Genomic DNA, 26,683 nt, shown 5'->3' on the forward strand with positions numbered 1-26,683 from the left:
GTTTAGTTTTGCATTTCAGAGGTTTGGGAACGGCAAACACAAACAAACGAGAAAGAAAACAATACCAACGAAACAAAGAGAACAAAAGACTGTTCTTCGTGTTCGAACGCAATCATGTGTGACCAATTAGCTTTTAACAAAAGAATGAAAATCAGCCAAGGATGAAAAGATCACCTGATTGAATATGCGCAAAAAATAACTCGCTAATTTGCGGCTATCAAGATTTTTTCACGCTGATTTCAATAAAGTCGGAAAAAATATCAAAAAATATTAAAAGCCGCACTAGTATTTTAATATCATTCTCAATAGATTTTTATCGTGATTTAATTGAATGATAGAGCTTATTTTTTTGGGTTGGAATGCGTTGACCTTTTTGAAAATGTTGAACTTTTGTTGTTGGAAGAGATTGAAAGAATATTACATTTGAAACATCATCCAAATACAGAAATAACACAATGGTTAGTCATCTCACTCTCCCTTACTTACATGGTTGGTTTCAACAAGAGACTTAGCTACACAAGAATTTAGAAGCATTAATGATTGTCATGAACCATGGTTTTTTGTTCTGTTTCTTTTTTCTATAAAAATTATCGCAAGTTCAAAGCTCTCAAAGAAACCTTTGTTTTTCTCATTCGAGCTTGTGAACTTCGAAAAAAGTTAGCCCTGTCTCGAATAATTTTGTAATTCTGCTTTTATTAAACCAATCGAAGTCTGTGTAACTAGGTAACAGACACTCTGAGGAAGTCAAAACAATAAAATCAAAAGATTTCTGACACGGTTCTTCTTCACTTGCAGGTGTTGTTTCCGATAACCAGGAATTTGTGTTGGTTCATCTGTTTGAGCATAACGCTCACCATCAATGAGACACATCAACAACAGATGGGAGATGCAGGAGGAGCAGGGGGAGGCGGAGGGAAAGAGGAGGCAACTTATGACGCCAAAAGACCGAATATCGTTTTCATCGTGGCTGAAGATTTGGTAAGTAAAAACAATTCAACAAAAATGCTTTCTAATCAGGCTCAATTGACGCGATTTGACTTCAGAGCCAATATAAATATCACCTCTTTATAAAATTCAGAAATCTCTTGGTGTTACGTGTTACCTCATAGGCAATATAGTGTTAGCTCTTGGCTGCTAACATCCACTAACGGATTCGTGCTCCTTAGAATGTCTTCGGTTTTGTAGAGGTCTGTAATTTAGACTATCCCTAACATCTACATTTTAATCACCTTTTCACGACAGGGTTGGGACGACATTGCATTGCATGGATCAAAGCAGATCCAAACACCAACTATGGACGATTTGGCACGAAGTGGTGTCTTATTGAACAGTTATTATGTTTCACCATCACCCTTCGCTACAAGAGTAGAAATCATGACTGGAAAATATGCAACTAAACTTGGTAAGGGACAGAAAAATTATCATTTGAATTAATAATATCAGGTGATAATGGTGATATAATTGATTTAAAAGGCATTAAACTCGAGAACATTGAAAAGTATTACCATAGTTTTTGAAGCGAATTCCTCTAATGACAATCTCGTACTCCAGAGCTAGTCTTTCAATTCTGTTTGATTTAACTATATAATGATCAAGATACAATTTTTCGTAAACGCTATCAGATCATCAAAAAGCGAACTAAGGGACTGGGCACGACTACCATAAATTTGGGAACAAATCTTTTAATCCACACAGGAGTTCAACATGGAATCTTCCACAACAAACAACCAAGTGGATTGCCAGAAAACGAGAAGATCCTCCCAGAGTATTTGAAAGACCTTGGATATTCTACTCATGCAGTTGGAAAGGTGTGTTGTAATTAGTTTTGCTATAGAGAACGTGTTTGGCTTTAGATAATCTACAAATGTGAAATTTATCTCAACCTTTCTTTCGAAACTTCAGTGCCACCACTTTAAATCAAAATATTCCCGAAGCAAACTAAACGTAAAAGTTCAATTAACAGAAGGCAGTCTCATTTAGTCAATACAATAATTACTGTTGGTAGTTATAAAGAATCGATTTCAAATACCCCTTATTTCATTTCGGTTTGACAGTTCAGAGCACTCTTGGCTGGTTGCCAAAAAGAAACTTTCCAATGCCAAATTAAATGCAGAGGAAATTAGTTTGATGACTTCCGATAGTAATGATCTCATTACAAAAATAAATTGCATTCTTCGCCTTTCATAATTACACTTTTTGCAAGATCGTACTGAGCCAGCTGAAAAATTCCATTTGTATTATCCCAATTGCATGAAAGCCTGACTATCAAGTTCAATCCCACTACATCCCTGTCTCATTACTATGGAAGCCGAGAAAGGTCATCTGGCGATTTCTTTCAAAATCTGTCGAGATTTCTTTCAAGTTGTCGAGATTTCTTTCAAACTGTCGAGATTTCCTTCAAACTGTCGAGATTTCTTTCAAGTTGTCGAGATTTCTTTCAAACTGTCGAGATTTCTTTCAAACTGTCGAGATTTCTTTCAAACTGTCGAGCTTCCAAAAAGTGTCGAGATTTCTTTCAAACTGTTGAGCTTCCAAAAAGTGTCGAGATTTTTTTCAAGTTGTCGAGATTTCTTTCAAACTGTCGAGATTTCTTTCAAGTTGTCGAGAATTCTTTCAAACTGTCGAGCTTCCAAAAAAGCGTTAAGCATTACAGTGGGGGAATCACCCTATTATTATCCACTTGTGAAAAGTCCACGTGCCAAGCTTTTCTTTAACGATTTTTTGCCATAGATGTGGCAATGAAATTAGGGACATCTTTTGTGGCAATTGTGGCACACAAAAGCGGAACATTATCGTCAATACTCTTGAAACAGAAAGAGATATAATTGAGTACTATTTCAGAAGGGGCTTTCAATACGAATCAATTTTATTGTTTTTGGCTCATGCGTTGAATATAAGTCTAAGCACATTGAAAAGAAGATTGAGAGATTATGGGCTAAGTAAAGCTGGTGGTGAAGTCAGCGACGATCAACTTCGGCAAATCATAAGTAATGAGATTGAAGGGCCAGGTTCCTAACTTGGCTATCGAGGAATGTGGAATAAATTACGGACTAGAGACACTGTAATGAGACTCTTAAGAGAGATCGATCCTGAGGGCACCGAAATGAGGAAGGCTAGAAAGTTAAGAAGGCGTGTTTATCAATCTGATGGCCCTAATGACGCGTGGCATATAGATGGGTACGACAAGTTGAAACCCTACGGACTTCCCATTCATGGCTGTGTGGATGGTTTTTCCAGAAAGATCATTTGGCTCAAAGTTTGCAAGTCAAATAACAACCCAAATATCCCGGCTAACTTTTTCATCAATGCAATTAAGGAATTCAAAGTGCTTCCAAGGGTTGTACAAACCGATTGTGGGACTGAAAATGGTGTCGTGGCTACAATCCAGTCCCACATTCATAACGATATCAATGCTCACCGTTATGGTAAATCTGTAAATAACCAGAGAATTGAAAATTGGTGGTCGCATCAACGTCGCGGTTACACAAATTGGATTATCAATTTCTTCAAAGAAAGATAATAAAGCCATTATCTTCGGAGTAGTTTACAGTTAACTCCGACTGGATTGGTGTTTCCTATTTTTCTTTCCCGCGTGTGGAGGTGATACCCATGTCCTGCGTTTAGTTTATGTTCCCGTGGTTTTGATGAGGAATGAAATCGCGATTCAGTCTTTTGGGAACGCGACAATTATTGGAAGCTCGACAGTTTAAAGGAAATCTCGACAGTTTGAAAGAAATCTCGACAGTTTGAAAGAAATCTCGACAGTTTGAAAGAAATCTCGACAGTTTGAAAGAATTCTCGACAGTTTGAAAGAAATCTCGACAACTTGAAAGAAATCTCGACATATTTTGAAAGAAATCGCCAAATGACCCTTCCCGGCTTCCATACATTACTCGTGTATGTTTTGACTATTTTCAAAACCTTTTAATTTATCAGCCAAGTTTAACTTGGGTTTATCCGAATGGGTGGGTAACTTTGCAGTTTTCTAAACATCTGTCGATCGATTTCTTTCAGTGGGGACTTGGATTTTACAAAGAGAAAATGTTACCATGGAAACGGGGTTTTGACACTTTCTATGGAGGCTTGACCAGCTCTACGTGTGATTATTACACTCATTCGGCTTTCAATGAAGACTATGGATTGGACCTTCGATCAAATGAAGAGGTAAGGCTAATGTAAAACACAAGAATAAGTCGGATACAAGTTTCTTATATAAGTTCCTGTAATCTTTGAAAGTTTGCTCAGTTTGAAATGCTCGACCATCAATATTCTAAATTGTTGCATTGTTGCTTCGGGCTTCCAGTAACGCTTATTATATGTAGACTAGTATTTGATTCTGGTTTATTGTATTTTGTAGGTGGTTCACAACGAGACAGGGAAATATGCTACAGAGCTGTACACAGAGCAAGCCGTTGACATAATCAATACTTATTCTGAGGAGAAGCCTTTCTTTTTATACGTCTCACATCAAGCCGTGCACAGCGGAAATCTGTACGACCCTCTCCAAGTACCTGATCGCTACTTGAATAATCTGAAATACATCAAGGACCCAAAACGACAAAAATTTGCAGGTAACTTTCTTTAAATTTCTATCAAATCCAATGATAAGCCTTTTGAAATCTAAGACCATGTTTACAAGTTGCTGTTGCGTATCACGCCAAATTTATTTTTTAATGACATCTTTTCTAAGCAATAAAGTGTTGTCTGACAAACTTGTGGGTCTTAACAGATTGGTGAGTAGTTCCCATAACCAAACAGGTATCTTCAAACACTTTTTACATTCTGACTGAGAATCTTTGTTTCATCCATAGGTATGGTGAATGCACTTGATGAATCCATCCTCAACATTTCGATCGCGTTATCAGATCGTGGTTTCATGTCCAATACGGTGGTCATTTTCACCAGTCTTTCTGGTGGTGCAGTTGGCGGAATGGAATTGAGTATGGGGTCGAATTATCCTTTACGTGGCTCCAAGATGACGTTATGGGAAGGTGGATTGAGAACAGTCGCCTTTCTTGTTAGTGATCTCATCAATGATACTTGTAAGTGTTATCTACACCATTTTAATTGATTCCTTTTTACTTATGTCAACTTTATGTCATTTATTAAGAGATTCATGATAACATCTGTCCTATGTTTACTTTTGACAGTCATATTCCAATGATCTTGTTAAATCTTAGTTAAATCTAAAAGAGGTATAAAAGCCGGATAATGTTTTACTTTTAACTCTATTTTTGCTGATTTTTATTTCTAGCTTTTGTCAATGAAGAATTATTCCACTCTACCGATTGGCTACCAACCATATTGCACCTAGCAACGGCAGGAGAAGATATGCCAGACGTCATTCCACAATTGGACGGTTACAACACGTGGGATTCGATGACTCATAAGAAAACCATCTCACCACGGTTTGAAATCCTGCATCAGTTCGACCCCATACAAAACAACCAATGCGCGTTGAGGGTTGGGGACTACAAAATCATCGTCAACCAAGATATCGGTTACTATGGTGACTGGTTTCCAAGGCCTTCCGAAATCGACGAGTTGAAGAATCGGACAGAACCAAAGAACACAATGAGCAACGCAAAGATACGGTGTGATAAGAACTATCCCCATCCTTTCTTACAAATGCACGCACCGCCGTGTGATCCCATGAAGAAACCATGTCTGTTTAATATCCAATGGGATCCGTGTGAATTCCACAACCTTGCAAGTTTCATGCCCAACACGTTGAAAGTATTGAGAGATCGCTTAAATTATTATCACCGTGTTGTGAAAAAACCTTCCTACCCTGCACTCGATAACGCGGCTGACCCTGAAAACTATGGTGGAGTTTGGGGACCATGGAAAGGTCTGATTCAAGCCAATGCAACACAACAAAATGACACTACACAACAAGAAGACAACTCACCACATGGAAATGAGACCTCGCAACAATCAGTCAATGCACCGGTGCCTTCATCCAACTATCCTGGTGTCTTGGTACCCACGTCTTCCTCCCTAAACCATTCAACATTACAAAGTGGCTTTGGTGACCAAGGATCTTACATCAACACTACCGCTTCACCTGTATTGCAACAAATTAACCATACCACTGTTTACCCTGAATCAATTTATCCAGACCCATCTCTTCTGATAGGTGGTACTAGAAACACCACAGATTCTACCACCACTACACCAGCTCCTCCGACACCAATCGACCATTCCAACAAAACAGCAGACCTTGCTGGATATCTCGTTGGTCATGGTAAGGAAATCACTATTGCAAAGAACGGAGAATTTGCAACGGAAAGCAACACTTCAGACACGTACGGTGTATTGTCAGAGAACACCAAAGCGCAATTAAACACTCTTGGTGGAAAACTACAGACCAATGATACAGAAATTGGTCTTCACAGTAAAAATCTTGAAGTTCATCAGAACAAGTCAAAAGAAGCCATAACTTTTGGTAAGGATTTGGATTGGATGAAGGCACTGGACATGAGCACCCAGACCACACACAAAGAGAACTCTTTCGTTGTAACAGGACAACAGTTTTCAAACGACAATAATGGGACAACATCACCGGCTAACCAAACCATTCCAACAACAAGCAACCAGACATCCACTGAAGTGTTTGACGCAAGCAACCACACATTAGGAGAGGGTAAGGATGCTTTACCATACCAAGAAGCAAACGCTACTGGCTCAATAACTGTCAAGGGAAAAGATTTTCAAAATGGGAAAGCTAGACTTGACAGTACAGCCAAAGCTGGTGGTAAATTCCGAAACCATCATGTAGATGTGTTGGAAGGCAAACAGACACACAAAGTGACTGAAGGTGACATCAAAACAACACAAAGGCCTGGTCCTCCCACCACAACACCCTCTAAAACAAGCACATTTTCTACAACAACAACTCCTAGCGGAGGGGTAAAACCAACAAAAACAACGACTACGACATCTGACAGAACAACTTCTTCATCGACAACAAAGGGAGGAGGGAGCACCCTTTCCTCTACTTCGTCAATAAGCACTACCCATACTACATCAACTACCCTGTCCACAACAACTAGCCGACCCTCTTCTTCAACCAGATGGTCCCCTACAACTCCCAAATCTCCCCCTCCAATAAGTACCACACAATACCCAAAGTCTCCAAGCAAACCTACTACAATAACAACAACAACAACAACAACAACAACTATTTCTCAGGGAAGTACTACATCGACCATGACAACGAGTCCTTCGACAACAACCGCACCTACAGGGGCCCCTACATCAACAATTTGGGCACCTACCACTCCAGAATCACCTCCCCCTCTCAGTACAACTGAGAACCCCAAACCACCCCCCACCTTTTCAACAACCACCAAAGGAGTTACCAGGCCTGGCCTTCAAACCACACGTCCGACAAAACTTTCCGCATCTCTCCTTGATAACAAGCACAATAACAATAACAACCAATATCACTTCCTTCCCAGACCTCCTTCAACCATCGAACAAAATGTTCAAAAGAAAACCCACACAACACCTAGACCTGTTCTACTTAACCAAACACATTTACTAAATAAAAGTCTTTCCAAATTTTTAGGTCCAGAGCACCAAGTGAATGGAGGACCAGGCCAATCCACCAGCAACAACGAGACATCAACCAATTACATCCCAACCATCTCAGCTTCGATAGCACCATCCACAGACCTTTCGAACGTGGTGCCACAAGCTAAAGCGGACCATGAAAGTGCGTCACAGAGGAATGGTAACAAGACAGAATTTGTTGGTACTGAAAATGGTTCAGAGACATACAGTGAATCAGAAGCTGGTGGACAGGTGATGAATAAGATCAATTCCAACTCCACAGGTATCAAGGACGCCTACTACAATGCCCAGTTAGACACTGTGGCCGATGCAGGCGCCAATGGGCCCAAGATGATGAACAGCACATCTACCATGACGTCTGGAGGGAAGATCAATACCGATAAAATACCAGCTGCTTCTGAGTTTATTCCAAAACCACAATACACCAAGGTGGAAAAACCCGCTATGGCACGGCCAACTAACGACGTCATTAATCCCTTACAAGTTAACGATACTGCTTTTGATTCATCCCAGGCTGCTGGGGCGGGAGCAGGCGCAGGTGCAGGGGCGGAATCACTGACAGAGGTGGGAAGTTTAGCTGACACTATGGCTTCCATTGGACAAAACCATACGGAGGCATCAACTAAAACACTGGATAGTGATGGTGGATTGTTGCAAGTGAAAGGGAATCAAACAGTTTCCATGTATCCACAAGAGATGGGTGGTGGCATGACAAATCCTACATTCCCAAACCGTACGAAGAGTGGCACGGAGATCTTCATCACAGATGACATGAGAAGTGGTACTGGAACCTCCACTGAGGCTGGATCAACATCTGAGTCTCAAGTTGGTAGTTTTGGTGGTTCTGGAAGTAAAGTAGCTTCTAATCAAACGTCACCAAGTCAAAACAAAACATCACCAGCCAACACAGCGTCAGGTGTTACAGAAGAAGCAATAAAAATAGGCGGATCTAAACATGCTGGTCACATGACATTGGTGTCACCTGGTGCCACAAATCAACGCGTTTTTCAATCAGTAAGTGACGTCATCAGTGATTCATCCATGCCACAACTATGTCCAGATGGTCGAGATTGCATTAATAAACCCATCACCAATGAGAATATTATCACAAGTACCAACGCAACGACAGGAGCAACTAGCAACGGGAAGTCGAATGCTCAACCAGTAGGTGGAAAAGATGGTGGTGAAGATAACAAGTTCAACGGCACTGTATGGTTCCACAACAAAAAGTTTGCTATCGTTGGTACAGCTAATGAAATCGATAAGATAGGTTCACCACCCGAGAAGGAAGCAAGTAGTGTGAAGAATGACCACATTCCTGAGCAACCTTCCAAACCACTCCTCATTCCATCACCCGTCCCCATGAAGAAACAAAACATCGGCTTCAACGTTATGTTACCTTCAACATTCATCAAACAACTGGCAAACATACCCAAATTCAAAGAAGTCGAATCTTCACTACAATCCACCATTGGTAGAAAATCACAAGAACAGTTGTCATTCATCAGACGACCACGCCCAAAAGCTGCCATCAAGAAAGTGTTAGATATGATCACTGATCCAACCAGAACACGGAAAGCCAATGTGCCGGTACCCCACGTGTCCGATATTCTCTCATCGGCGATACATGAGCCGGACACAGTGGAAATGATGGCAATGGACACTAAAGAAGGTGACATGGGAGATATGGGCGCCGTCAAACCTGTCTCCAGAGGTAAATTCATAAATCTATAACTTTTGTTTATCACTACAAGTAACTTTAAATTTGATAATTTTTCTTCTAAAGCAAGTCTAAGAATACGTCTTCTTGGTGGAAATCATGAAATAATATACTTAGTCAAGAACAGTCAATGTAACGATTTTGATTTTGAAACATAATAATGAATGGGAAACTTACTTCTTTTCACAGACACAGTGCTTGAAGTACCAGCCCAGAAGAGTGAGCAACGAAACCAAACATCTGACAGCACCATCAATGCGAATACAGCGTCCAATATCCAACATCAGGCCACAAGTAGTGAAACTTCTGGTGATCTTGGTTCCATCGTCACCTTGGTTGGCAAATCCAACTCTAAACGAACCAAACAAAATGATAGTACCAATGCAATAGACGATAATAATGCACAAAAGAAGACTATGGAGTCTAGTGAACATTTAGCATTAAAACATACTCAACATAATACGTCATCCAGCGGTGAAACCAATGCTGCTAACGTAAACCAGGTGTCGGGACCGAGCAATTCAATCATTGTCTCTTCCGTCATTGTAGTTTTGATCGCTGCTTTTGTGGTGGTCGGCATGGCGGTTGTGGCGGTAGTGGCGGTGGTTGCACGCCACTGTAATCTCGGAAAACATCTGCAAACTGCTAGTTAAATACAATGAGAAAATAAGAGAATAGACTCATGAAATTAAGATATCTTTTTTAATACGAATCTATACTGTGCACCTTTACTGAGCTTTGTTAGGAGCGTTAGAGAATAATATTTCTGAAAAATCTGTGCAAGAGAGTACGTCACAGTTAGACTTCAGAGTGAAATCTTAAAATTTTCATATTTTTGTATGATGCCTATTCGATGCCAATAGAAAAGGTATGCCAATTTGAAAAGTTATATTAAAGCCATTAATACCTGAGGGGACAATAAACAATTTTACACAAAAATCATATTTTAGATAATATAGTAGAAATTATATTTTATTGACATTAAATGGATTGAAACTTGTAAATTTATACTGCCGATATATTAGAAATTTGGAATAAATAAAAACAAAAAATAGTCACAAATAATATTTGAGGGTATTCCTCACTTTGTCTTATAAGCCCTGAATAACAAAAAGCAAATTGAAGTCTTTAAAATTCGTATTGAGAGACATCAACATAGATATTGAATTTAGTTCTGCAAACCATGCGATCTTTACTATCAAAAATATCGGAGACCACAATGACATTGTTTTCACCAGAGAAACGGAAATATCGGTTGGTCAACAACTCAGCGCGATCAGTGAATGACCGAAGCTTATAATTGGAATTGTTGTAGATGTAGAAATGTGCTTTGCTCATGTCTCGCACCACATTCTCGTTGGCTTTCAACCTCAAAAGAACTTTGCCAGTCTTGGTGTTTTTGGTCAAACTCAATGTGTAGTAAAAAACGTAGAAACGACGACAGAATCCAAACTGAGGACTGATTGTACACGTCTTTTCACATCCCCTACGATGGAAAGGTCGAAAATTTTAATGCAATGTTAGCTATAGTGGTTTATTTCTTTTATCAGTGACATGGACTATTAAAACTACAATATTTAGAGGCTAAGTAAGCGCTTGGCATGTTTTCAAACTGGATTTCCCTTTAAGTCTTCCTACTCTATTTCTTTTTTCTATTTATTATCCATCAGAACTCTTCCTCACCCTTTGAATATTTGTTTGTAATCCTGCGGACAAGAGTAATCCACACATTTGTATGAACCCTTGGTGTTGAAACATTTTTGTGATGTACTGCAATCGTTGTGTGTCAAGCACTCGTTCCTATCTGCAAAACGAAATGAAAACATTAAAAACATTGTTCAAGTAGATGGCTTGATACAACCGAACCCTTGGGCTTGAGATGGCAGGCCTAAAATAAATCAGGTTTCTCGAAATAACAAGGAAGAGTTTAACACATAAGAAAGGAATACGCAGAAAAAGATACAAGACTCACCATGACACCGTCCGTTATACAACCTTCGATAACCAGCCGGACAGAAACATTCATTATGTCCATTGCTAGCTACACATTTCCAATCACAAAACTTTTGGTACCACTTGGCACATTGCTGTTCACTCGATGTAGTGACGATGGACCGGATGGTGGTCAATGGTACAGAGGTGGATGGTTTGTCTGTCACCAAAATACTCTTGGAAGTTGTTTTTGGAATCACAGTTTCTTTTGATAAACCATCACTCCCACCTATGAAGGAAATCGAAAGCTTTTCCGTTAACTATATACTCCTGAGATTTCCAGCTTAGAGTTAGAATTGAAAAAAAGCAGCTATAGTCGAACATCTTTACTTCGACGTGCTCAGGGGCTGTACAAAGAAGAAAAAAGTCATATAGTTTTTATAAGAGATATTGTATTTTGATATGTTCGTACCAACGGTAGAGATCATCTGTTTCCTTGTAGTTGAAGGTCTTGTGGTCAGCACTTGCCCTTTCGTCGGTTTGATCAACTCTGACACATTTCCTAAAGAAAATGGAGCCATATTAACGAAGCATAACCTACACACATTTTTGTGCAAAAAGTGGAACTACAATCAAAATCAAGATAAACAAGTCGGAACAATGATTGGATCTACCTGATGATTAAAGTTAGAGCAAGTAGGTAAGTGTAATATAGTCGAGTGCTGGAATGCCAAGGGGGGTAATCAGTAATTGTTCAAATTACTGAAATTCGAGTTATAGTAGATGATCTGGAGTTTTTACAACGTCAGCTAAAGATTTCTTCCTGTGTATTTTACCGAACCAGTTCTATATTCGGGATGATATGCTGTACGGGGCTCCCCCAGGGGCTGGCGTGACACGTGAATGAGCCTTTTTTCTGACGTGAATACGTGAATTGGACTTTTTTAGCACGTGAATACGTGAATTGAGATATCAGCGTGAACGTGAAAATAAGATTTTTCCACAGTGAATTCGTGAATCAAGATTTTTAGCGTAAACGTGAAAAGCAAATCATTGTCTAAAACACAAGGAAACTCTAAAAATCTATCTAAGACCTAAATACCTAAATCTGTAAATTTTTCTTGCTCGCTTCGCTCGCATAGTCTTGGATTAATTTATTGTCATATTAACTTATTGTCATGGTAAAGTCATTCAAAATAATCAAATTTATAACATTAAAATTATCAAAGATATCTAAACAAATATTTTTGTTATTTTTGTAAGGGCGTATTTTTCATTTTTAATGACAATTTTTGTGATGCAAATACTGCATCCAACGAGAGCGCCGTTAGCCAAAACAAAACAGTCTAGAGAAAATTTTCTCCGTCAGCGTTTAGTAATGGTCGTCTCTACGTAGTCACTTATATTGTTGCTACAATACAATACACAAAATGATACAGCGTTAAACTTAGAGACTTAGAGGATTTTTACTCCTTCAATAATTTGCAAAAGTAGATAGTTCAGGGTAGTTCTAAAACATCTTGCATACAAGCATCAAGCAATTAAAAAATAATTCTCATAGATAATGCACATGATGCGTTTTCAAATTTAGGCATTCTAAATTTAAAAAGTTTTCTCTTTGGCGAAACTCTTGGAACGCCAGATTTTTGCCAACAAACGGTCAGTGCTAAATAAAATCAAAGATTTTCAAAAGAATTATGTACGACCAAACAAGGCAGACTTGACTAACAATAGCGTGTTAAGGCCGTTTTTAGTCACAAAAGGCGAAAAATTTCGAAAAATTTCGCACTCGCTTCACTCGCGTTTTTGTTTTCAAACATTTTCTTCCATGAAATACTGGTCAAATATTGGAATTTGCATCCTCTGCTTGTACTACCGCTCCACTTCTTTGAAGCTTGTGTTTTGGCATAAGAATAGGTCAAACTGCTTAAAGAAACCATAAAAAGGTCATATAATTAACCCACTAAGGTCACAATCGTTTTAACAAAAGATATAAAAGCAAAATTGGCGCGTGAACGTGAAAATGTTTTTTTTCGCGCGTGAATACGTGAATTGGCAAAAATTTGCACGTGAATACGTGAATTGAGGGTCGACTGGGGGGGCCTCCTGTACACCCCCACAAAATACATGTACCCTGTAGGTCCGGAAGGTCCCGAGGTGCCGAGATGAAAATCCCTGCACAAAATAATTGTACCAATAGGTCGCGAACGTCCCAAGGTCCCGAGATGAAAATATATCAAATACACCCACAATGTTCATGTACCCTCTACGTCCCCAAGGTCCCGAGATGAAAATCCCCTCCTCCCCACAAAATACTTGTACCCCTAGGTCCCGAAGGTCCCAAAAGGTCGAAAATCGGGCTCGGTCACATTTTGGGTATTGCCATTTTGCAACATTGTGCAAAAAATCAGAAAAAAACTAATGAGCCAATCACAATAAAAGCTAACGAACGAACGAACGAACGGACCTCCTAAAAGGTCCAACAAAAGAAAATATCAACAGGTGTAGTGATGGTGATGATTGCGATTGTTTGTGGAATGATGGAAGCATGTTTCCGTACCAGATTGTGAGTACGTTAAGTAAGAAACTGAAAACAAGTGTATTTGTCTTACGTTCACAGTTGACTTGATCATAAGCCAGATAAAATCCTTGGTTACATGAACATTTGTATGCACCCATTGTGTTCTGACAGCGTTGTTGACAGACACGAACGCCAACCTCTGTACATTCATCCACATCTGAAAATTTGGAAGGATAAAAATGAGCTCATTGGTAGATGCACGGGAAAAATCAAAAATTATAGAGAAATCCAAGGAACACTTTAAAAGAGGATGTACGGGGCGTACGGGGCTTGTATGTGTTCCTTTATTGCCTTATTTATTCGACTTATTCAATAAGATGATGGTATTTCGACAATCCTCATGCGCCCTCAGTCAAGAGAAAAATAACAGTACTTTCGAATATAATACATACCGATGCAGATACGGTCAGGCATAGATTTGCGGAATCCTCTTGGACATTGGCAACGGAAACCACCTTCCACGTTCAAACAAAGCAAAAACTCTCCACAATTATGATCACCCGTAACACATTCATTCACGTCTAAAGTAAAGATATATTACTGTGTTACATTCAAGCATCGTTGTTCGAAATTTGTAGAAATTTTCATAAGAGTTTATGAGTAAATTTTCAGAATGGCAACGAATTTGTGTAAATTATGAGAAATTCGAAAAATCATAGTTATGGAGACTAGTAATGTAGTTGCTTCAAAACAACTCTACATGAACACTAACCTTCACATTGTCCTTGTATGTTTCGTTTGAAGCCTTTTTCACAGGGCATCATACATTTGAAGGAACCTTCGGTATTCAAACACTCCATATCTTCTTGTGGACACAAGTTACCACCTTCAAAACGCATCGACAGGGCACACTCATCGATATCTTCATGAAAAGGAAAAAGAAAAATATCTCAAGTCTTGTCGTTTGTCGTTTTTCTAGCCACATTTCCCAAGAGTAGGTCTACAGAATCGTTAAAGTAAGTAAGTCTACGGAACACAGTCGGTTGCAACCCGAACGCTCCTCTCTCGATAGCTGTTTACCAGAAGGTAGGGGAGGGCGCCACATTTCTCCCTGGGTTGCTCCACTTACTCTTGATCCTTCTCTTAATTGCTGAGCATCAGGCAGGGTGGCATCAAGTACCATTTTGAGAATCTTTGGTATGACTCGGCTGGGGTTGGACCCGCAACCTTGCACACCGTAGCCGGATGCTCTACCACTGCACTACGGTCCTCTTATCGTTAAAAGATGAGGCAAAAGTCTAATTTTGATAAAAATACCAGTTTGGAATATATTCATTAGTTTTTCTTGTAAAGACTTCTCAAGAAAAGAAATTTCCTTACCAAGACAGGTTGTGTTGTCGAGTTGTAGAACATAACCGATACGGCAAGTGCATCTGTATCCACCATCAGTATTGATGCACATCTGGTGGCACGGATTTTCCTTGCATTCATCCACGTCTGATGTTCACGTGAAAAGGAAATGGAAAATTGTCGTTTACAGGGGTTAACAACATAATGCTTCGAGTCAATTATTATAAAGAATTATCCCTCAAGTGTGACGGTTCCACAAATAATGTTAAGGTCCAACCATTCCTGAAAACTTCCTTACTTATCCCACACAAGGTTTTCTTAACTCATTATATCCTCAATCTGTTATTGGTGTATTAAAACTGCATTCATAAAGATTAAAATCTAAGATTTTCAAATTTTTAAAGATGGAAGATAAGTCCAACATAAGCAAGTTAGGAGATTGAAATTTTAAAGGAGATACATATATAGTTTAATCGGTTCAAGATGAAACTAAGTTTACAAACCTATACAGTAACCCTCAGGATCCAGCTTCCAACCTTCTGGACAAATATTGGAAGGTGTGGTAGAATCCATCTCGAAACTTGTTGTTGATGTCATCATTGTTGTTGCTTCTGTTGTAGACATGTCTGTTGTTGTTTGTATCTCTGTAGTCACAGTCGTTGGCAGAATAGTGGTTGTAGGTGGTGGCGTAGAAGTCGTTGTCGTGGTCGTTGGTGGGGTCGTAGTTGTTGGAGGGGTGGTGGTCGTTGTGGTCATAGTTGTTGTCGGCGGAGTAGTGGTTGTTGTTGTCGTCGTAGTTGTAGTCGTTGTTGTAGGGGAAGTGGTTGTAGTCGCTGTCGGCGGAGTAGTAGTGGTTGAAGTGGTTGTCGTTGTCGGTGGGGTTGTCGTAGTTGTTGGTGGGGTAGTTGTTGTAGTTGGTGGGGTGGTTGAGGTTGTTGTTGTGGTTGGGGCCACTGTTGTTGTTGTGGTTGAAGTCGTTGTGGTTGAAGTCGTTGTCGTTGTCGGTGGGGTTGTCGTAGTTGTTGGTGGGGTAGTTGTTGTAGTTGGTGGGGTGGTTGAGGTTGTTGTTGTGGTTGGGGCCACTGTTGTTGTTGTGGTTGAAGTCGTTGTCGGCGGGGTAGTAGTGGTTGTCGTTGTCGCTGGGGTTGTCGTCGTAGTTGTTGGTGGGGTAGTGGTTGCCGGAGGTGTGGCGACTGTTGTTGTCGTTATCGGTGGGGTAGTAGTTGTTGTTGGTGCGGTGGTTGAGGTTGTTGTTGTGGTTGGGGCCACTGTTGTTGTCGTGGTTGAAGTCGTTGTCGGCGGGGTAGTAGTGGTTGTTGTTGTCGGTGGGGCTGTCGTCGTAGTTGTTGGTGGGATAGTGGTTGTAGTGGTTGTCGGAGGTGGGGTGGTTGTTGTTGTCGTTGTCGTTGTCGGAGGTGGGGTGGTTGTTGTTGTCGTTGTCGGTAGTGTAGTTGAGGTTGATGTTGGGGTCGGGGCCGCTGTTGTCGTTGTAGCTGTTGTCGTTGTAGTTGTGGTCGTTGTCTGCAGAGAAGTCGTTGAAGTCGTTGTCGGTGGGGTTGTCGTCGTAGTCGTTGGTGGGGCAGTGGTCGAAGTTGTTGGTGGGGTAGTGGTCGTAGTTGTTGGTGGGGTAGTGGTCGTAGTTGTTGGTGGGATAGTGGTCGTAGTGGTTGTCGGTGACGTTGTAGTTATGGTCGTTGTCGGTGGGGTAGTGGTTGTAGTGGTTGTTTGTGGGGTAGTGGTTGTAGTTATCGTCAGTGGTGTAGTGGTTGTCGGTGGCATTGTAGTTGTGGTTGTTGTCGGTGGCATTGTAGTTGTGGTTGTTGTCGGTGGCGTTTTAGTAGTGGTTGTTGTTGGTGGGGTAGTGGTTGTTTGTGGGGTAGTGGTTGTGGTTGTAGTCGTCGTCGGTGGTGTTGTGGTTGTCGGTGGCGTCGTAGTTGTGGTCGTTGTAGTTGGGATAGTGTTTGTAGTGGTTGTAGGTTGGGAAGTGATTGTAGGTTGGAAGGTGGTTGAAGTTGTTGTCGGTGGGGTAGTGGTCATTTTTGTCAGTGTTGTAGTTGACTTTTCAGTAGACCTAAAGGAATCAATTTCTTCTTCTGTAATGACAAGAGGTGGGGAAATGGTTGAGAACGAGGAACCGTCGGTAGTGACGACATACATTGCATCTGTTTTCTCCAAAGGCTCACTGTTTTGCTTCACGGAGGCTCCATCAGTAACAAAGACAGGACGATCGGTTGGTTTCGAAGTTTCTTTGATTTGACCACCTGGCACCTCATCTGTAACCACAGCAGGAACAGATGTTGCGATTGACGGTTGAAGAGTACCTATCTGGTTATCTCCATCCGTGATGTTGGCAGGTTCCGTTTTGACTGCGGATCTTATGGTTGTCTTGACAACATCTTCGTCAGTTGGAACAAAAGGAGGTTCTGGTGTAGATGTAGGAAGTGGTGATTGAGTAAATTCTTCTCCTTCTGGATCAGTGACTATGTATGGTGGTTCTGGAGTTGAAGTCGTTATTTCAGTAGAGACCCCTGAAGATTCATCTGTAGTAATAACAGATGAACTTGTCAGGATGGGAAGCCTGTCTGTGAAGGTTTGATTAACCCTATCTGTGGAGACAGCTGAAGAATCTGTTTTCAATGAAGGTTGTTGAGTGAATGCACCGGAAGTACTGTCAGTGGCGATAACAGGTTCAGTAGTATAGATTGCTGGTGAATCTGTGCTAACTTCATCAGTCTCATCTGTAGTAAGGGTGGGAGGGTCCGTTCTGATTGCAGGAGATTCCGTGAAGCTAGCGGAAGATTCATCAGTGACAACAATGGGGATGTCAGTTGCTGCTTCACCGATATCTCCAGTGACGATCTGTGGACCACCTGATGGAATGGATGGATCGGTGGTCACCTCGGTGGTAAGGGGTTGCGCTGTGGTGGTTGTGGTGATGGGCATACACTCGAAGAACCCATCACGATTCTGACAAACTTCATCAAAGGGGCAAGGTGAATGCAAACATTCATTGATATCTGAAGTAGTAAAAAAAATACAGATATGTGAAGAGCAAAAGTTATTTAAGAGGTTGAGCACTAGGAAGAAAGTTAGGTAATAATTTAAAAGAGTAGGATATTGTCTGCTGATAACCAAATAATCTTTTCATAGCGTTTTTCTATTTAAGTTTTATTATTTCAAGGAGCAGTACCTGTCAAGCGGACAATGAAAAGGTTAAAAATGGTTCGAATTATCAATCTCTGCGGAAAGAACGTTCCAACGCTTTAATAAGGGACACATGCGAGCTTTTCGCATTTTTTTACCTTCACATTTTTGTGTCTGTTCATTTCTTTGATATCCATTTTGACATGGACGAAGTTCACAAACATAAGAGCCAACGATGTTGCGACAATTTTCATCTTCGTTACAATCATGGCTTCCAGCTTCGCACTCATCCTCATCTGTATAACACAAAGAAAAGATGGACGATGAAGAGCAACGTTTGGTACGGAACTGGTAACTTTTGATTATCAATTTTACGAGCCATTAAAAATCAAACTTAGGGACGCAGTGAGAAATTTCGAGAAAAAGACTTTCGCTAACGGAAAATTTCTTTTCAATTATAAATCGAAAGTGAACGTAAAAGAAGTTGCATACCACTACATCTGCCAGTGATGTTATCAAAGCGATAGCCTTGCTCACAATCATCAACAGCGCAATCAAAACCACCTTTATTGTTGATACAGACTTCTTCAGCTCCACAAGTGTGTGTTCCTTTCACACATTCGTTGACGTCTATCAAAAAAAAATGAAACGAAGAAAGATTCAGAAAGGTGGAAAGATCGCCGTATAAAAGTTTTCATGAGAAAATTAGCGGCTTTCTGAAGCCCTTTGCTAAGAAACTCAACCCCTCCTAAACCCAGGTATTTATATTAGTAAGTGTGAAATTTGAAAACTTTAGTGATACAGAGGACAGATATGACAGGTATTAATGCAAAAGAATTTACCTAAACAGGTGTGTCTATCTTGAGAAAGTTCATAACCAGAAGTACACGAGCAGACATAGCTCCCATAAGTATTGGTGCAGATTTGTGTGCAGGGACTGTTCATACACTCGTCACGATCTGAAAATCAATTTCATTTGAAAATTACTACCTCTCAAAATTCTTTTTAATTAAAAAACACTTTCTACTTACTGCTTTCGGCTTAGCCCAGTTGAGAAAATAGGAATCGAAATCGTCCAAAAAGTACAAATTGGTCGCAATTGGGAAAGTAAAAGGAATTTAATTTCTATCGAGGAATAGAATGTTAAGGTGAATCGCTATCCTGACAGCGACAAGGTATTTGAAACTAAAAATCGATAAAGATTCGAAATCCTCAGTGAAAAACAATAAAACAGTTCCAATCACCATCGGTATTTAGTCCCATTTTTAATTGCCACGTGAGCAGCCGGGTAGACAGAGGTAGAGGTATTCAAACAGCTCCAACATAAAAACCTATTGTAAAGAGTACGTCAATCAAAAGCGAAAAAGATGAAGATTACCTTGACAGAAAATACCGTTTCTATAGAAACCCTTCGGACACTCTTCACTGTCTGAAAGAAGAAGGAAATAAGTTAAAAAAAGGTGGTACTTGACATACTTATCTTTATCTATACAAGCCCCACCTAAACCAAAACAGATATTTTGTTAAAGTTATTCAGGTTTAAAAAATTAGCAAAAACAAGCAAAGGTTAAAAATGTAGCAACAATCTTTAAGCATTTCAATTCCAACCTATCGAAAGATTCCAAACAAAATAATTGAATTTTCTCATTCCTGCAATAAATCAGAACAAAGTTGAAATACTTTTTGAGTCGACAGTCGCTTCAAAATTGGTAGCTTCTTCGATATCATCGTAAGCCACTTGCAGCATGTCCACTTTGAAGCGGCGGTGTGGCGGCACCAAGATCTCACGTGTGTTGTATTTGGTCACGTGCTCCACACTGTAACGTACCGGCTTCTTGTTGATAATGATGGTCGGCATGGAAACGCCCAACAATTGCTCGTAACCTGATTGCACGATACTGAAAAAGTGATGTCAGAGATATGACTCAATCTGTAGAAATGGTCATGCGTGAGATTTGTGATTACAATCTTGGACACACAGTGCAGAAAAAAACAACAACTGGAAATTGCTGAAAAAATCATTTAAAAGAGAGAAAGGGTTGGAAAGGGGGAGGTGGAATGACGAGGCTTACCTTTCTTTGAAAGCATCCAGCATAAACATTTCGTTACCAAAAGGTAGACGGCCTTGGATGTTGATAGTCAAATAGAGAACTGCTTTATCGGCTTCCGTAATAACTGATGTGGAAGATTGTAAAACCTCTCCCGATTCAAACGTCATCTTCAAAAGAAGTGAACAGAATAAAAATTAAGAATATTTTGCCAAAATATCATGTCAGGTCTTATATTAATTACAGAAAAAAACTTTCATGATAATCTTACACGCAACGAGCAGTGAATTTAGAGAAAAAAGAGACTAAAACCATACCCTTGAGAAATGTTCAAATTCTCCATTGGAATTGATCAAGCCTTCGAGTCCATTTACAACTGCTAAATAGATGGGCGTCAACAAGCATGAAAGCCCTTGGGTAAATTGTGGAACATTGGTGAAGTTGACGGTCAACGAGACACGCCCAGTTGCGCTTGTATGAATTTTGGCCATCACACCCGAGTCCAATAGATTCAAACCATTGACTTGTCCATACAGAGTACCAATAGCACTGTCAATCCTCTTTGGAACTAAAATACAGAGTCGAGTAGAAAAGTTTGTTAGATCCTACAACATCAACTAAACTTGAATATAATATGTTTAGCTTATACGTGTGATCAATAGTTTGCACATTCATGAAGGAATTTAGCATACTCCTATAACTTTTCATCCAGCTGATCTTAATTGACAATTGATGCACTAATAAAGAAAGTGTTGTTCTTGACTTGTGTTCATTCATGTCGATACCAGGAACAACTTAAAAAATAAAAATGATAAATACCTCGGCATTTATAAGTGTTACAAATTTGTACATCGAAACTTTTCTCCCCATCTGCATCACATTGTTTTCCGTTGCCAGAGGGAGGAGGTGAATCACATTGCCGGAACCGAAATTGTCGGCCACCGTCACATTTTCTTGAGCAAGCATTCCATTCGCCCCATTCCCCGAATTTCCCATCAACTGTGAAAGAAGAAAAAAGTGAATCGTCAGAAAAAAGTGTTTCCTCATTCCAACCCTTTGGGATTGAGTACTAACCCAGGCGCAAAGTATCACCTTTCAAACCTCGAATTAGTCTGGGAATCAAACTTAAAATTTCATTTTTACTAATAGAAGGGCGATCTAGCGTCTCCATCTCAGAAAAGCCTTGAAATACATTCTACTTTCATGAAATCAGTTTAGTCTAGTCCTATAAAAGATGTCTCAGAACTTCAAGGTCGGCTTTCAGGGGAGATATGGGAATAAGAATGATCATACCATCACAATCTCTGAGATTGCACTTTTGTTCTTCCAGAGCATCGCCAATACAATCTTTACCACCATTTCTTGGTGGAGGGTTGGTGCACGTTCGATATCTCCATTGTGTTCCCTCACCACATGTCAAAGAACACTCACTCCATTCACTCCACGGTGTATACTGACCGTCGACTGATGGAAACGAGATAAATAAGTGAAGGTCTCGTTAGCAGTAAGAAAAGTCTAGGTAAAGTTATAGATATACGCTTTCCAGAAATTCTTGAGTGTGAAAATTATGAATATAGAAAAAAAATCAAGAGGGTAAAGTTTTAAGATATTACCTTTTGTGGAATTGCAGATAAAGGAAATTTAAAGCTTACGATTTTTAAGGGGTAAATAATGGGGAAATGGGGAAACTTTTAGTGGTCTTAGCCATTGATCGGATAATGAAGTGTCAGAAATTTTTACCAATAGTAGTCCATAAAACTCTATCCTTTAAATATCCAGTGTCGAAATGAATTGATACAGAAACAAGATCTCAAACAAAACATTATTAAAAAACACCGAATTTATTTTTGCCTATAAACTTCATTTCAAAAGAAAATCTCTTACTTCTCACAGAGATATCGAAGAATTTGATATCACTCCCAACAGAATTCTTTGCTTCACACGAAAATTGTCCTGAATGTGAGAATCCAACTTCTTGGATGTGTAGACTTCCATTGGACAAAACTTTATGAGGGGTGATATCGTACGGTACTGTCCACGTAATACTTGGAAGGGGAATCCCCTTGGCAACGCAGCTTAAGATCAGGGAATCGCCAGTACTTGCGAATACCACTTCTTCAGGGTTTTCGAAGATTGATGGACGTTCTGATGAAAAGAAAATGGTGGATAAGTATAAATTTCATTTTGTATGCATCCATTATTTATATTTACGACAAACGACACTACCGATTCAATCAGACCCGAACGAGCAACTGCAATCATAACACGAGAACTCGCTAAAGCTAACATTGATATATGTGCACTGAGCGAAGTTAGACGAGAAGGACAAGGAAACCTAGTCGAAAGAGATTATACAATATACTGGAGCGGAGGCACTAAGAAGGAAGCCGGTGTTGGATTTGCCATTTCTAACAAATTATCTTCCTTCGAAATGACCACAGTACCGATAAGCGATAGATTGATGGTGTTAAGAATTCGACTCCATTCTGGAAAATATCTTAAACTTGTCAGTGTATACGCCCCAACTATGCAACGCACACAGGAAGAGAAAGAACTCTTTTACCAATCTCTCACGGATGTTTTACGTTCTGACAGAGGCGACCTTTATCTTATTCTCGGTGACTTCAACGCAAGAGTGGGATCAGATTGGCAACTTTGGCCAAACGTCCTCGGGAAGCATGGTATCGGAAAAATGAACTCAAACGGACTTATGCTACTCGATTTTTGCACCCAAAACTCATTCACTGTTATGGGTTCTGTTTTCCAACTTTCGAATAAATTTAAAACCTCCTGGCAACATTTACGGTCAAAACATTGGCATCAGATTGATCACGTCCTCGCCGATCCTCAAACAAGACCCCACATCTCAATCACCAAAACGTATCTTGATGCTGATTGCTACTCAGACCATAAACTTGTTATATGTAAATGTTTCTTCCGTTTGTTTCGAAAAAGAAAAGGAACGAAAGCTCCATCCAGACCGAAATACAGCATTACGCCAGAAAGAATTTTGGAACTTCAACGTCGTCTAGATAATGATCTTGCGAACTCTGAAATTAATTGGGAAAACTTAAAAACTTCTCTGCTATCTGCTACGTCAAACACCTTTCCCAAACAAAGAAAGCAAAACAGAGATTGGTTTGATGAAAATGATCAACAGATTCTTACACTTCTTAAAGACAAAAATCGAACCAGACGTGAGATCCAACAAGAAGTGAGAAAGATAAAAAATGATTGGTTCATCCAAAAAGCGTCAGAAGCTGGAAGATATCGTTTGGAAAACAATCTGAAAGACTTTTAAGCTACTCTTCGTGAGGTATACGGTCCTTCATCTCGCAATTCACACCCTATCAAATCGAAAGACGGGAAATTGCTAACAACCAAAGGTGAAATAAAGGAACGCTGGGTCGAACACTTTTCAGAACTTCTCAACAACGTCACAGAAACCGACGAAACAGTTCTTGATGAAATCGATCAACGTCCTATCGATTACTCACTTGATGAACCGATCACCGAAAAAGAGCTTGACGATGCAATAAAACGGTCTAAACTCGGTAAAAGCCCAGGTCCCGATGGCATTATTCCTGAAGCAATATCATTTGGTGGACAGTCAGTCAGAAACTTCATTTTTTCATTATTCACGATATTCTGGACCACACTTAAGTTACCCTCTGATTTAATCGATCCCAACATCACCGTTCTATTTAAGAAAGGCGATCGTAGTGTCTGCGGAAATTATCGTGGCATATCCTTACTCAGTTGTGTTTGGAAAATCTTTGCCGATATCGTTTTACACAGAATACAGAAGCTTGTCAATAATGTATATCCAGATTCACAACACGGTTATCGTAGCGAACGTGGCACAATCGACGGCATTTTCACGGTTCGTCAGCTAATGGAGAAATCTAGAGAGCAATGTCGTAACCTGTATATCGTTTTCATTGATTTCACGAAAGCGTTTGATACTGTCAATCGTCCCCTTTTATTTAAACTTCTCTTCAAAATCGGATGTCCGCCAAATCTTCTTAAAGCAATCCAGCTGCTATATTCAGATGTCAAAGCGAGACTCATCATTGAAGGTGAACTTTCGAAGCCTTTCAACTACGATTGTGGTGTGAAGCAAGGTTGTAAATTAGCCCCTACCCTCTACGGTTTATATGCAGCGATAGCCCTTTGGATCGCTTTCAAAGATAACACAGAACATTCAATTTACGTATGTTTCCGAATGGATGGCAACCTCTTCGACCTAAGAAAGTTAAAAGCGAAAACGAAAACTTTCCACATGTATATCCGTGAAGCTCAATATGCCGATGACATCGCTGTGTTCAGTGATACGTCCGAAGGACTGCAATCTCTACTAACAAGCTACCATCTTACTGCCAAGAGATTCGGTCTGCAAATAAACGCCAAAAAGACTGAGGTTATGTGCCTAGGTCCTGAATGTGACTTCTTTATTGACGAAACGAAACTAAAATGTACCGACCGTTTCAAATATCTCGGAAGTATATTGTCTAAAGAATCGAATCTCAAAGATGAATTGATCACACGTATTCAAGCCACATCTTGTGCATTCGGCAGACTAAAAGACAGAGTCTTCAACAACCATGATTTGACAACACGTACGAAAGTTACAGTTTTCAACCGATGTTTAATGCCTATACTTCTTTATGGTTGTGAAACATGGACTTTATATTCCCACGAAATAAAGCAATTAAGAACTGTACAACAACGTCATCTGCGAAACATTCTGCATATTAAATGGGATGATTTTGTCAGTAACGAGGAGATATTAAGGAGATCCGATTCGGTAGATATCGAAGTTATGCTAGCCCAGAATCGACTCCGTTGGCTCGGTCACGTTGCCCGTATGGACAACAATCGAACTGTTAAGCAACTTTTTTACGGTGAACTAGTTCTAGGCAGCCGACCGATTGGGCGTCCACGCTTGAGGTACAAAGATAACATAAAAGCTCTACTTAAGACTGGTGACATCCTTCACTCGTGGAATGATTCAGTTTCAGACCGATCCGGTTGGAGACGTAATGTGTCATCTGTCTGTGAAAAATTGAATGTAAAACGTGTAGATATGTACGAAAGAAGAAAAGAAAGAAGAAAAAGATAATATATTTTTTTCTTAGTTCTCTTGTATTTTAACTGTATTTTACTCGAATATCGAGTTTTAGGCGTATTATTATTATTTATTTTTACATAATATTATTTATTATGCATCCATACGCTACGCTAAATTACTGAGAAACGAAAGACCATGACAATAGATGCATTACTAAATTATCTAAATTTAAAAATATAAATTTTTGTGGTAATATAAGTTTCTATATAAAGAAGGTGATAAATTTGGTCATCAAAGCAGATTTGATTTTTGATCCATTTGACCAGTGGTTTAAAAAAATCTCATTAAATTTATACAAAAAATAAATCATTCGTAGAGACGAAATACCTTTGGGTCTCATAGGTTAGTTTTTATGTTATTCAAAATATATAACGTACGAAACCAACTTAATTTACTGTGTTCCAGACGATGCTTTTCAGAATAATTGGTCGCAGACTGATGGTCGGTCGGAACGGCCAATAAAATGCTCAAAACACTCAGGGAAATTAAAATAGGTACGGGATGTGTGATTCATCAAGGTCCCTTTCTCTGGTTCTGAAGATATCTGGCAAAATCACATAAATCTAAAAAGCGCATATGACAATATCGACATTTGGTCATTTTAAGTACTTTTCAAATTCCATCTGTCGGAAATGAATTTCGTCTTTCAAGGGTCAGTTACCTTGTTAAAAATTAAATTCTGACAAGTAACATTTTTCAAACCGCATTCGCAGGGCCTCGTCGGAAGTTAGTGCCTATCGCCCGGTACATTCAAAAATTGCACCAAAACGAGTCGCGGAATTATCATAAAAATATCATAAATTTCATTAACATTTTGCTAGCAGATCGGTTAGACATAACCTTTGACCATTGAAGCTAATACAATATGATGGGTTTTGCTTTACAACTGGAGAGTGACTATCATGCGTCCTTTGCGAACGATGAACTTTTAAAGTCAAAGAATTACACAGCTGCCAGTATAGTCAAAAAAGCCACTCTAAAACGTTAAATCTCTCATTTGAAAGTTTGTTTTCAAGCTACATTACCTGGTGTTCGACGCAAAGCTGAAGCAACGCTATTATCCTGGCAAAACACACCATTGCTCAACACAAAAATAATAAATACAATATGGTAGAAGCATTTGACCATATTTGCTACCTTTTATCAATCTCTCTCGTACAATTTTTCGATCGTTTGCTTGGATCAAACAAACATGAAATGAAGAGAGAAGATCGAATGGGACAAAAGGATGGTTTGATCTTTGATGAAAAGTATGGATG

At 39.6% G+C, this 26,683-nt stretch overlaps 3 protein-coding genes across 3 annotated transcripts; 2 read left to right on the forward strand and 1 right to left on the reverse strand.

Moving 5' to 3' along the window:
* On the forward strand, positions 1–10,363 carry LOC136810191 (uncharacterized). The gene is made up of 10 exons (XM_067066761.1): positions 1–458; positions 796–978; positions 1,243–1,402; positions 1,696–1,808; positions 4,015–4,164; positions 4,358–4,571; positions 4,812–5,042; positions 5,255–6,646; positions 7,574–9,292; positions 9,488–10,363. The coding sequence occupies exons 1-10, from the start codon at positions 456–458 to the stop codon at positions 9,949–9,951; spliced, it is 4,629 nt and encodes a 1,542-aa protein (XP_066922862.1). The 5' UTR covers positions 1–455; the 3' UTR covers positions 9,952–10,363.
* LOC136810302 (integumentary mucin A.1-like) lies at positions 6,652–7,569 on the forward strand (the record flags this gene model as incomplete). Its single annotated transcript, XM_067066870.1, has 1 exon — positions 6,652–7,569. A coding segment is annotated over one exon (918 nt), but the record flags the coding sequence as incomplete, so codon positions are not given.
* Positions 10,241–26,683, reverse strand: LOC136810190 (uncharacterized). The gene is made up of 20 exons (XM_067066760.1): positions 26,450–26,683; positions 22,178–22,438; positions 21,587–21,757; positions 21,113–21,292; positions 20,611–20,861; positions 20,318–20,463; positions 19,926–20,143; positions 19,624–19,674; positions 19,088–19,204; positions 18,738–18,875; positions 18,404–18,541; positions 15,605–18,118; positions 15,132–15,248; positions 14,524–14,673; positions 14,204–14,332; positions 13,843–13,968; positions 11,703–11,792; positions 11,271–11,519; positions 10,982–11,102; positions 10,241–10,784 (listed from the first exon to the last, which is right to left on the reverse strand). Exons 1-20 carry the CDS (start codon positions 26,550–26,552, stop codon positions 10,427–10,429), a joined length of 5,628 nt encoding a protein of 1,875 aa, XP_066922861.1. The 5' UTR covers positions 26,553–26,683; the 3' UTR covers positions 10,241–10,426.

This window comes from Clytia hemisphaerica, unplaced genomic scaffold (genome assembly GCF_902728285.1).
Source record: "Clytia hemisphaerica strain Z4C2 unplaced genomic scaffold, Clytia hemisphaerica genome assembly, whole genome shotgun sequence".
Taxonomy (NCBI): Eukaryota; Metazoa; Cnidaria; class Hydrozoa; order Leptothecata; family Clytiidae; genus Clytia; species Clytia hemisphaerica.

Coding starts and splice junctions, on each gene's coding strand:
- LOC136810191 (XM_067066761.1), top strand. Junction 4,165..4,357: donor ACCTTCGATCAAATGAAGAG/GTAAGGCTAATG, acceptor TGTATTTTGTAG/GTGGTTCACAACGAGACAGG. Junction 4,572..4,811: donor AAAACGACAAAAATTTGCAG/GTAACTTTCTTT, acceptor TTTCATCCATAG/GTATGGTGAATGCACTTGAT.
- LOC136810190 (XM_067066760.1), bottom strand. CDS start 26,552: ATGGTCAAATGCTTCTACCATATTGTATTTATTATTTTTGTGTTGAGC. Junction 18,876..19,087: donor AGATAGACACACCTGTTTAG/GTAAATTCTTTT, acceptor TTTTTTTGATAG/ACGTCAACGAATGTGTGAAA. Junction 14,333..14,523: donor CATACAAGGACAATGTGAAG/GTTAGTGTTCAT, acceptor TCTTTACTTTAG/ACGTGAATGAATGTGTTACG.